This window comes from Etheostoma cragini, chromosome 12 (genome assembly GCF_013103735.1).
Source record: "Etheostoma cragini isolate CJK2018 chromosome 12, CSU_Ecrag_1.0, whole genome shotgun sequence".
In the NCBI taxonomy this organism is placed as follows: Eukaryota; Metazoa; Chordata; class Actinopteri; order Perciformes; family Percidae; genus Etheostoma; species Etheostoma cragini.
This window is the reverse complement of record NC_048418.1, coordinates 22,596,799-22,609,205: the sequence shown is the minus strand read 5'-3', so window position 1 is coordinate 22,609,205 and position 12,407 is coordinate 22,596,799. Positions and strand designations below refer to the sequence as shown.

The window sequence follows — 12,407 nt, the reverse complement described above, 5'->3', positions numbered from 1 at the left end:
TCAAATGGCCTCCACAGTCACCAGATCTCAATCCAATAGAGCATCTTTGGGATGTGGTGGGACGGGAGATTCGCATCAGGGATGTGCAGCCGACAAATCTGCGGCAACTCTGTGATGCCATCATGTCAATATGGACCAAACTCCCTGAGGAATGCTTCCAGCACCTTGTTGAATCTATGCCACGAAGAATTGAGGCAGTTCTGAAGGCAAAAGGGGGTCCAACCCGTTACTAGCATGGGGTACCTAATAAAGTGGCCGGTGAGTGTATGTTAGACATATTCACCAATTTATTTTGAGCAAAGATGTCCTTTTTCCTTTCATTAGATGTCCCCATTGGGATGCTAAAGTAACACACATTGGTTAAAGGTATTTACAAAAGTCCAAAGACTTGGTAGGTCTTTCATGACCACATTTTCAAGACTATTATTGTGCAGCAAATTGTAGGGGTCTTTTCCAATGGATACCTTCAAAACAGTGGTATATGATTTCAAATAAATGGCTACATTGTAGGTAATGCATATTGAAACCGTAACCGAAATGTTACCATAGGCAGGTAACTCACTGTTATCAGGTTACTGTAAGTTTCTAAAGCTTCTGAATGAAGGGGTGGCTTTCTGTTCTTCATTGCCCTTAACCTTGTCATGTTTTGAATTTAATTCATGGCTGATGTAGAGACCTAAATGAATAACAATCTCTTGTTATTACAGCGGGAAAACTTGGCCGCCACAGTGGGTGACAGAGGAGAACACCACAAACTAAGGAAATGTACAATCCCATTGTTTTGTTCCATAAGCTATGTTGTTATACAGTATATTAAAAAATTTGTAAAGCCTGAAAGACTCCCACTTTGTGGCAAACCAGAGAACACATGCTATGTTTGCAAAAGCTTGACAGATCATCTTTTCCCTCTACACATATATAGATAGATATATAGATATTGCATACTTCCAAAAATATAAATACAATTTAAAACAACCTCCATGCAGAGAAGAACTTGATCATACTCCAGAAATAAGTTATGACTGAGAACAGACAGGTGGTGGCAGCACTGTGTATGTCGTAACGTCATCACTCTCTGGCTATTTATTAATTGAATAATCGTGATCGAGGAGTAATACCACAAATAACACGCCAGTCCATATAAGTTGAAACATTCAAACAGCTAACAATGAAAGATTTCAATAAGTAGGCTAAAATTACTTCTTCTTCGTGGGGCCTTGATGCTTCAAAACCCATCAATGAGATCGTACCACACAGGAAGTTAAATGCACAGAGGATCTGGTAGATTTCAAAATTAAACAGCGGACAAACATCCAATTGTAACTTGTCACTTTATCGACATTAGTTTCTCCCTTTGCAACTTAATAATGTGTTGATTAGCAAATCAACCTCAGACACAACGCATGTGGCGGTCGAGGGTCAAACCAGTCAACACCAGTCTCCAAACCATCCCAGTGGCAGCACCTCCACCCCCACTGATCATCGACGGCCACCCGGTCTATACGGTACGCTGCCTCCTGGACGTACGACGTAGGGGTCGGGGATACAGGTACCTGGTGGACTGGGCTGGCTACAGCCCGGAGGAACGCTCCTGGATCCCGACCAGCCAAATCCTGGACCGCACTCTATTCAATTTTGTTTATAGTATCAATTCATAACAAGAGTTATCTCAAGACACTATACAGATAGACCACACTCCAGAATTTACAAGGACCCAACAGTTCTAGTAGTTTCCTCCAGAGCAAGCAACAGTGTGACAGTGGCGAGGAAAAACTTCCTTTTAGGCAGAAACCTCGGTCAGACCCAGGCTCTTGGTAGGTGGTGTCTGACGGGCCGTTGGGGTTAGAATGAAGAGTGGCAATAACAAAAATAGAAAAAAATTGTAGTTTGTAGCAGTTCTTTGTAGTAGTTCATGGCACAACATTGACACTGTGCGGCATTACAAGGCACAGCAGGACGTAGCAGGACGTAGCTGGGCACTGCAGTGTAGCAGTTGAACATTGCCTCACAGAACATGGAGCGGGACCAAGGCGACAGCTGCTACCCTGATTTTGGAGCCTCTCTGATCCAAGGGAACATGCTGGGGACGAGTTCTACAAGGCCCACCGGGACAAGCCTGGCGGTCCGCCTGGAGGCCTACGTCGAGGAGGGGGTACTGTCATTGTGGGGGCCCGGCTGGTCGTGAGTCTGTGGTATTTATTATTTTTTTCCTACTTCACGTCTTGTTTTACCCTGTCTGTCTTGTTTTGGTTTGCCCTGCCTGTCTTGTGTTTTGGTTTTCCGCTCTCCCGTCCGAAGGCAGCTGATCACACACACCTGCCTCCCATCAACGCCAATCATCATCATCAGACACACCTGCCAGTCTTCACTCTCTCCCGCCATTCCGTTATCTACCCCGGCTCTGCATCCACTCTTCACTTGATCATCAGATCAGCTACATGGTTCATCTCCGGCCAGCTGGCTTCGGACCCCCCACCAGTCCTCCTCCCACGGCGTCTCCTCCTCATCATCCTGCTCCGCTCCTTGCACTGCTGCATCCCTGCCACCGCAGCTCTCAGCATCCATCTCTCTCTCTCTCTCATCGCCGCCCGGCTCCATTCCCCGTGTCTCTGCTCTCCGTATCCTCACCTCCTCCTCCGCCTTAGCTCCCGGCTCCTCCCGTAGCTGCTTCCCTCGTCCCGCTCCTCTTCCTCGGTTCGCCGCCCACCTGCTCCCAGCGTCCATCTCCCTACTCCCATTCCCTCTTTTTCTAATAAACACCTTACCTGTGAGCCATGCGTTTGAGTCCATCCTTCTGTCCCCCCATAACAGATACGGTATGTTTCAAAGTGCTATTTTCAGTTCTTGATGGCTTTGTGCATAGAGATGTACGTTTGATTTGGTTGCTTTATCCGTGCCAAAAACGTTCACTTTTATGATTTTTCTACTGACAAAACTGATGGTGTGGATGATGAACCAGACTTCTATGTAGCAGTCACACTTTGTAGAAGTTGCACACAGTCTACAGCTTTTCTAACGTTCTAATTCTAAATTCTGCGTGCGCGTGCCTGAGCACCTACTTGCAATAAGTTGGGTGGGAGGCAGGACTTCACATGAACAGACAGTCACAGGTGCGCAGCTGTACGCAGTTGTTGATTTGTGGTGTAGTAGTTTATCCGCAGCTAGATGAGAACCCAGTCATGCAGTTTTAGGAAATATCGGCTGATAATGATCAATGATAAAGTGTTTCATGTCTCATGTAAACCAAAAGTCATTAAATATTTTAAAATGATCAAAAGTTAAATAAATGTGTATAAATGAAGAATGTAAATGTCTGTCTAGATGAGGATAAACGAATAATACTTAAAAAGTTATATACAACTGTAAAACAATTGAATTAGTGTACACCTATAAGCCTTGATGCCTCGTTGTTTCAGGATCCAGTGAGGCCAACATCCACAATCACCCTGAGCAGCATGACAGGAAGCCGCTGAGTGATAGGACATCAGTAAATGTTTAGATGGACGGACACAAAATGATAGCTGAAAATGGAGAGGTGGACATTTAAGCTGCTGTCAGTGTGATATATATATATATATATATATATATATATATATATATATATATATATATATATATATATATATATATATATTGGAAGCCTTAAGAGAAAACTTTAAGAGTCACAATAGCTGTGCAGAGTGTAGCAAATGCAATGGAAATGTGAAGTTCTTGTGCAATTTTGCTTTTGTTTGCGGTATGATTCTTAAATAAGGATAAGCAAATGTCAGTGGCCCCGTGGACGCTCCCTGCTGCTTTTCTCCTGTCTTACGTTTCTATTTTTCAAGTTTTCAGGTCAGTTCCTGATTCAGTCAAACTTTATTTTGGCACACTTTTGTCTGCTTCACCAATTGTCCACTGCTGCTGGATTGTAAAGCGCTGAAAATATAAAAAATGTGGCAAACACTGAAAGGGTTACTCTGCTGGCAGTGTGTGCAGACAGGGCTTTGTGACTAATGAAGCAATGTCGTTCACATGTCAAAACTGTTTTTTAAAGTAGCACAGAGTCACAGTTTTAAAGGAACATTTCCAATAAGGTTAACAGGGCGTCGTGAATCACTATATTAATGTTATTTTCACTCTGTTTTCTTATTTATTTAATTCACTTAATTAAGACAAATGTTTCAAAAACAGTTTTTGATTCAACATTGTATTGTTGCTGATTTGAGCATGTTCTGAATGTTTGGCCAATCAGACTCCCTGGTTGGATCAACTTTTATTGTCATTGTGTAACATTTGTTACATTTTTCTCCTTTTTTGGAATGTAATTGAATTAAATGAAATATGGTCAATACTAGAATTGTCAAGTGGTCAAATATACACATGTACTCTACTTTTTTTCGGCTTTTATGTATTTTGACACGGACAGTGGATAGACAGGAAAGGGTGGGGGGGATAAAAGCGGGGTGAACGACACACAGCAAAAGTACTCAAGTCAGATTCTAACCCATGCTGCTGCAAAAGGGGTGCACGGTCTTACTGGGTGAGCTAGAGGGCAACAGAGCAAGCTGATTGGCCATACTGTCTGACCAGATAATTCTGCAGGTGCAGTGGTGAGAGCCATGTAGGGCCAACTCTCTGCCACACAGCTGATAATGGCTCATTTAGGTTAAAGTAACGGCCAACAACCCAATAAAGGAAGTCTATGTAGGTTAATGTTGTGTTATTGTATTGGGTTACTGTTCTGTTGTCTTCACCTGCCGTGGCTGGAGGCGTGGCTTGAGGATCTGGGTCAAGGGGCGTGGCCATTCCCTCCTCACAGCTTCTACACAGCTGCAGCTCATTCCACTAGTCACCTCTGCAGTATATCCAGCTGAGCTGTTAACCTCAACAGCGTCGAATTGTTAAACTACTCATGTGATCCTGGTCTGAATACACAGCTGCCCCCCCCTCCCCAGTACTGCCTGGCTTCCCCTCTGCCTGCCTCAACCTTACTTTCCATCTCGAAGCACCTGTCCAACTCTCCATTCTTGCACTTTCACTAACTGTGAATATAAACATTTAACAAATCTATTGCAGAGAAACAGTGCAACTATTTCTAAAATTGTGTCTAGGCCTTATTAAGAGATACTCTTCTATGCAGCTCCTGGCTGCATATGTGTAAGCCCAAAACACAACAGCATAGAATTTAAGTAATAGCACTTAATTTTTGTAAGGTTTTAAATTAGTTAAGTTATTTTTGTTAATGAGTTTAGTAAGTTTTAAGATGCATGTTGTGCAATATTTAAATTTTTATCCCAAACTGTAATATTAGTTGTGATTTCTGTTGTGCCAATTTAATTAGGATAGTTGTATTGTATTATGTCTACTTGTATTAGTAGTGGAGTAATTAGTCATTTTGTTGCCAGTGTATGAAATGTAGGACCCAAGTGCAGCGAGCAGGCAGGCAAAGTTGAGCTTCCAAGGTTAGGGTTTAATAAACAAACCAACAAAGTGTCCAGCAAAACAGGCAGGCAACAAATTTAACTGAGGCAAGAGGCAAAGAGGAATCACAGGAATAAGGTTGCTAAACACACAGATGCACCAAACAGAAATAATGATCAGACACAGGATAGGGAAAGTCCAAAGACTAAATACAGAGGGTAACGAGGTAACAAAAGGCAGGTGACAAGAGGGCTGGGAAACAGGTGGAAAACATCTGGTAATCACGGGAGCGGGCAAGCAAAGGAAGTAGAACTAAAGACAAGACAGAGAACAGACTTCCAAATAAAACAGGAATAAGAACAAAGACAACACCAAAAAATACCTGACAAAACAGAACCAGGCTAAGAAATAAACACAGGAAAACAGATTCTAACCACTATTTCTTATTCGCCATCTTTCGCCACATTTTTGTCCAACAACTAGTCCCGGAGCGTTGCCAACACGTGCACACCAAATACATCAAAACGTGTGTAATGATCGGGAATGGTGTGCTATGACTTTTCAAAGAGATTTGCGCCACCTCTTTGGGGCCATACTGTATCACCATACTTTAACGTAGAACCATAATTAAAAGTTTAAACCGAAGAAAGGACTTTGGCGGGCTGAATGGGCATTCAGATATCAAGCACGGTTTCTCCCGACCGTAGATGAGATGTGAGCACTTGTAGAATATGATTTGAGAGCTTGTAAAAAATATAATCTACGCGCTTTCAAATCATATTCTACAAGTGCTCACATCATATCCACGCACTCTCACATTTGCACCTTTTTTACCTTCATATTAAAATCTCTGCGGAATTTTCTAGTTGAACTTGTTCTAGTGTCAGAAAAGTCTGGAATAGCAGAACGAGGGGTAAGTAATTATGGATTGAGTGATTGTTCTATTGTTTTCTGCACTCAAAAGATAAAGCAATGCTCAATTGCAATTGCGCTTTAAGAATCAGGTTGTTGAAAAAGTATAGCAAAGATAGTAGGCCAGCTAATTAACCCTTGTGTTGTCAAAATTGAAAATCAACACTTTTGTTGAAGATTTTTGATCGTTCTTTTTAAAACTTTTTCTTACGTTTTTGTCCTTTTTTCCCCAACACTTTTGATAGTTTTTTTTCAATGTTTCTCACGTTTTTGATGTTTGACACTATGTACGTAACAGTAACTTATTAACTTTAGTTTCACATTTATTTTTTGAATTCAAGGTCAATAAACCTCATTTATAGGAAATTATACCTAATGTTTGACTTAGAAAAGCAGAAATTAAGAATTATTTTGACCAAAGTTAAAGCAAAGTATGTTGATGGAGACTGGAAAATGGCAACTTTTACTCAATACTATTTTGAAAACCACCTCAATTTCTTTTTACAAATAAATATATATATAAAATTAAATAAAAAGATTTTTACTTGCCAAAGAGTCTTTTGTGAAATCAATTATGTTATTTCGGGTAATTAAAATTTGTAATTAAAAAGATGGTAGTTAAAAAGAACATTAATATAGGAAAACGGGTCAATTTGACACGAGTACAACATGAGGGTTAACTGGTCTGCTGTGCTGCAACGTATGGACGTTTAATTTAACATGAGGGAGGACTTTAACAGTCTTTACTCTGTTCTTTAACAGATTTGATGCTATGGCTCCTGCCCCCCACCCCTCCTCTGGGAGATCCCTACCCCCTACCCCACCTGTAACCTCTTTGTGCCCCACTGCTGACCAGGTAAAAAGACAGCAGAGTAGCCTCCACTCTAAGGCTGCAGGCCCTGATGGCGTCTGTCCTGGGGTGCTCAACGCCTGTGCCCCTCAGCTATGTGCCGTATGATACCGTTGACCATGGCATTTGGGTGCACAAATTAAAAGCCATTGGTTTTAATGCCTTAGCCGTCAGATGAGTGAGTTCTTACCTGAAGGATAGGAAGCAACTGGTGGATTTTGGGGGAACAATGTCTCAACCACAACACAGACTGTGGGGTCCCACAAGGTAGTGTCTTGGTTCCACTTTTTTTTTATGTGAGCATTTTTTTTATATGCAGATGACTGTTATTGGTTTCTCATGAAGATAAGAACATAGTTCTCTCAACTCTCAGTTTAGAACTATTGAATGTCAGAAGGTGGGTGACCGAAAATAGGCTTCACTTAAGAAAAAAGGAAGTCATACTTTTTGGGACCAAAAACAGTCAACGTCCTACAAAAGGATGCTTTTATTTAGAGAAAAAAAAAAAAAACATTTTAGAAAGCTTCAGCATTTGATATTTATTGAGTACAGCATGTATTCACAGTTGATTAGATGAAAAGCAATATGGTTTTCATCCTGATTGACACGTCCGTGTGGTCCTTTTTTCAGAAGTGATTTGCATTCACCATTTGTCAAGGTGATGCGTTACATTTTTTTATCAAAAATGGTCCTAGAAAGTCTACAACAGTGTTTTTTGTCTCTTGGCCCCTATACAAGTGTCCAACGCTGTCCTCCCATCATTTCTTTTGGAAAAATCCCATAATCGAAGCTTGTTTTGTTCCTTTATTTGAATTTGCGGGCGCTTTCTTTTGACTTTTCTTCTCGTCTTGTTTGCTACTTCCTGGTCGTTTTGCAGGCATGGGATCGTTCGGAGTGTGTTTAGGGGCCTGACTGTCGTCCTCTGCTTCAGAGCACGATTCACTCTCATAGCCTTTTTCTGTCACTGGGGAGGGAGGGGGGAGAGAATTAATTACATGTAGTATACATTTAACAAACTAAAAACCCTGCTTTTAACAAAAGTCTATGTATAACTGAGTTTGTCGCTGTTCAATGATAATCTTTACTGTGTGTGTTTGTGAGCGGGTGTGTGTATGAGCAAGCATGCGCGTTTTTACATGTTTTGTACATAATTTATTGAACAAAGTTTTATTTTATGTTGCTATAGAAATAAAGTTTTGCTTCAGAGGGGGGAGCTTTTAATTGTATCTGTGCTTTTCATACCGATGCATCCTTCGTCATCTACAAAGGTACGGGATTTCAGGACGCGTCTCCTTTTCCTCGTCTTCATCTCACAGTTTCCCTGCTGTTGAATAGAAAACAAAAAAACGGGAATGTTTAGTTAGCTAATTTATGTTTAATACACACACAAAAACACATTTTATCAATGTCCAATAGTGGGATAAGTAAATTGTCACACGCGCACACACACACACACACACACGCACACGCACACGCACACGTTGCATTGCTGTGATGACAACTAGCTGGAGCTCAATGTGACCGCTGAAGAACTCTTATCTTTAGGAAGAACGGTCTTGAGCCTAATTCCATCCGTTACCATGGTGAAAAAGTTGAATATTGAGTTGTATATAAATTATACTATATTCCACTCTAACCTTAAGTTTGATTAACAATACAAATCCCTTCATCAAATGAGGACAACAACGATCCACTTAATGCAGAAGCTGAACTCTTAATTTCAAAGAAACATTTAATGGAGCTATTATCAATCCTTTTTTGGAAGTCTCTTAACTTTTTCAATCAATTGCTAGCCTCTGTGTATAATAATATCACGGAATACGGTCTAGACCTGCTCTTTTATGAAATGCGCTGAGATAACTGTTGTTGTGATTTGGTGCTATATAAATTTAATATAATTGAATAGAATGTCTCCTGTAGTCATGTGTGTTTGGCATTCTGTGATGCAGCAGAGCAGCAAACTGTAGCAGCTTCAATGTTTCTCTCAAAGAAATAGACTGCCATCCATCACTCGCATCTCTGTGGTCAATCCAGCCGCCGCTAACGGAGACAGACGCCGGTAGAGCGAAGTCTCGGTGACCAGAGCAGACGTAGTAACATCAATCTCTGATCATTTTAATGAAATGAGCTGGTTTGCCTAAGGAGATGCAAGAAAAACGCAGGACATTCTTCCTGTATTTACTTTCTTGCTCCCGCCCCCAGACACACGTGACCAATAAGAAGAGGAAACATTCTTGCATGATTTGTAAAGACGCATTTTGGTACGCTTGGATTTTTCTAGGTGTGAAACAAAACCGGATCAAGTTTACAAACTCATCAACTGATTCAAGCCAAAGCAAACGAACTGCAGGTGTGAAAACGCCCTGAGATCTCTGGGGTCCAGTTACCAGACCTGAGCTCCCGCTCCAAGAAACAGTCCAGAAAACTAAGAGAATTATGCTAATTCTGGCCATGTTCTTTCTTGTTGATTCTCTTTAATGCCATTAGGACGATGCTATCTTTTGCGTATGTCGGAGAGCATATGTCTGCGCTCGGCTGCTCTTTCCTGGGGTCACCCATTGGTTAACCCGCTGTTAACTGACCTGCTGGGTTATTGGATAATTGCAATCGTGTTTATTCTAGTCTGCTTTTATCTGGCTGGATTACTGCAAGTTGAATTGCCTCTTTTGGGATCAATGATGTTTTTTAAAGTGAATGGAGTTAATATCAAAATCTTCAGGTTTGAGCACTTACATTTGACTGTGAAACAGACTCTACCTTCTTCTTAGGACTTGGCGAAGCTTCTCTAGTTTCCATCTGCTGTGGGGAATCTGGAATGACTGAAGAAGTTAACAAGTATTAGTTAGAAGGACTTTGGAAATTCCCACTTTTCATATTTGCTTCTTTTATAAGGTTTGTATAAGTTATAAAATTCTGGGCTGGCTTTATAGTATGCATAAACTAGACCGGTGGTTCTCAAAAAATGTTTTTTAAGCCATGTACCCTCTGACCAGCGTGAAATATTTTTTGGTAGAAAAAAAAGGTCTAAACAAAGAGGAACAGTACAGCAATGTCAGCGATAGATTTACAACAGCCTTGTTACTGGAAAACATTTAAATGCTATTGAAAAAAGGCAAAGAAATTTGTAAAAAGACAGTAGAAAGAAAGGAGTAAAGCAAGAATAGGTGGAAAATAGTACAAAACTTCAAAAAAAACTTCAAAAAAGCAATATAACTGTAGATGGAAAGAAGGCAACACTAAGGCGACAAAAAAATCCCCAAAAGACAAATTTGAAAAAAAGCTGAAATAAACCCTGGAAAAATAGACAAACAGTAAGGAAGAAAGGCAAGAATAGGTCAAAACAAAATGACAACACCTTCAAAAAAAAGGTGACAAACTTCAAAAACAGCAACAAAAACGTTGAAACAAGTGAAAAACCTGGAAAATAAAGACAGTTGCAGTAACTACAGCCTTGTAATTGAAAAACATTTTGCAACAAATGCCCCCTTCAGTCCTCCAAAGTACACCTAGGGGTACACCCCCACTTGAGAAACCCTGAACGAGGCCATGATTCTCTGAACTGTGGCCAAGAGTATTCTTATGATATACAACATTATGAAAGAAAACTACATTCAACGTGAGGTAATAAGAAGTATTCTGTCCCTTCGCCGTCGTCAACTACCAAAACCACTTCCATGTTTTTTGCAACTAATTGACTTTGAGCCTTTTTTGCACTTTTCAAAATAGAAAAATCATAAAAAAACAGAGTCAAGTAAATGGCTCACCATCTTCATCGCTGCTGTCTGGTTCAGGCTTCTTTATCCTCCGTCTCTTTTTCTTGTCCATTTTCTCCTCCTCGCTGCCAGAATCCTCCATTCGCTTAGTTTTGCTTCAACAAGAGCAACACTCAAATTTATTACATTTGTAGCCACATTTGACTTTGGCGCACCAAGTCCGTCATCAATCAATGAATATGGCTTCATTTTCAAAGCTTTTAAAAACTTAAACTGAAGAAGAAATGCAACATACTTTGATTCAGAATAAAGCTGCATGTGGCTCTCTCGTATGGGTTTAGATCAAATGTTGATAAAGTGCATGAAAGCCTGTCATGGTTTAAAGTAAAAAAAAAAGATTTGTGTATTAGAGCCCGACAGATATATTGGCGGGCCGATATTAACTGCCAATATTAGGCATTTCACAAACTATCGGTATTTTATCGGCATTATAATGCCGATAAAAAAAATATTTAAAAAACGGACGGTTAATCATGTTCTGAGTGTTGGGGTTGCATAGTTTGTCCACCAGAGGGCGATCTACACCGTCCATGTTGGTAACACCGATTTTTTTTTTGTTCAAAGGACTTTAAGTTTCTTATCTTAAGTGTTTTTTAAACATTTTATTTATCAGAACTTTGATATATTTTGATGTTCTGTTGTGACAATAAAAGAAATTATACTATTTTAGTGAGATTTGTAAATAACTACAAATATCTAATTATGGAAATCTCTTTAAGTTTTATTAATAAATTCCAGGATTTTATTTTATTTTTTAAAATATATATCAGCACATTGGATTTTTTAATTAATATTTGTATTGGTCTTAAAAATCCTTTTACCAGTTGAGCTCTATTATGTATTGTCTAATGTTTTTTTAACATAATGTTATAACAACTTTTACTTTTTGTACAAAATATCTCTATTTATTGATACACATCGTTATCTAATGAGGCATGCAGTAGGAGGTAGTTTTATTTTACCTAAATAAAAAAATAAAAAACACAATATACATACATACAGTATTACCATCAAAGAAATTTAAATATCTAATACCAAATTACAGAGCGCCTGTTATAGGGCTTTTAGTTATATCTTATCTCTTAATATAGATCTAGTCAAAGTAGCGTAGTCTTTTGATTAATTGCGTAACTGTAAGATTTAAATATGATTTGTATTTTCAAATGTTAGAATATGTGTGTGCATGTATGGTGTGTAATATGATGTCACAAAAACAGATTATAGGACACCACAAACAATAGCTTTTAGGATTATGCTAAAGCCAATGGGAATCCAAATAAAACAAACAAATCTATTATTTAGTAAGTGGCTGGTAATATCTGAACATTGACTCGCCATTTGGCTAGTAAAACAAAAGCTACATTTTTAACTAGGGCTGCACAATATGAGGAAAATATCTACAGTGGGTACGGAAAGTATTCAGACCCCTTTAAATTTTTCACTCTTTGTTTCATTGCAGCCTTTTTCCA

The 12,407-nt window shown here is 39.5% G+C and overlaps 1 protein-coding gene across 2 annotated transcripts in view; it reads right to left on the bottom strand.

Moving 5' to 3' along the window:
- Positions 1-7,685: 7,685 nt before the first annotated feature.
- pold3 (polymerase (DNA-directed), delta 3, accessory subunit) overlaps positions 7,686-12,407 on the bottom strand; it is a 13,445-nt gene continuing 8,723 nt past the window's right edge. Inside the window, exons 9-12 of one of the 2 annotated variants that reach the window (XM_034887708.1) lie at positions 10,930-11,033; positions 9,899-9,984; positions 8,408-8,489; positions 7,686-8,129 (exon numbers count right to left, since the gene is read on the bottom strand). In XM_034887708.1, the coding sequence (XP_034743599.1) occupies positions 7,924-8,129; positions 8,408-8,489; positions 9,899-9,984; positions 10,930-11,033 (478 nt within the window). In that variant the 3' untranslated portion in view covers positions 7,686-7,923. The remainder of the gene's footprint in view (positions 8,130-8,407; positions 8,490-9,898; positions 9,985-10,929; positions 11,034-12,407) is intronic. The other variant, XM_034887709.1, reaches the window with a different exon arrangement.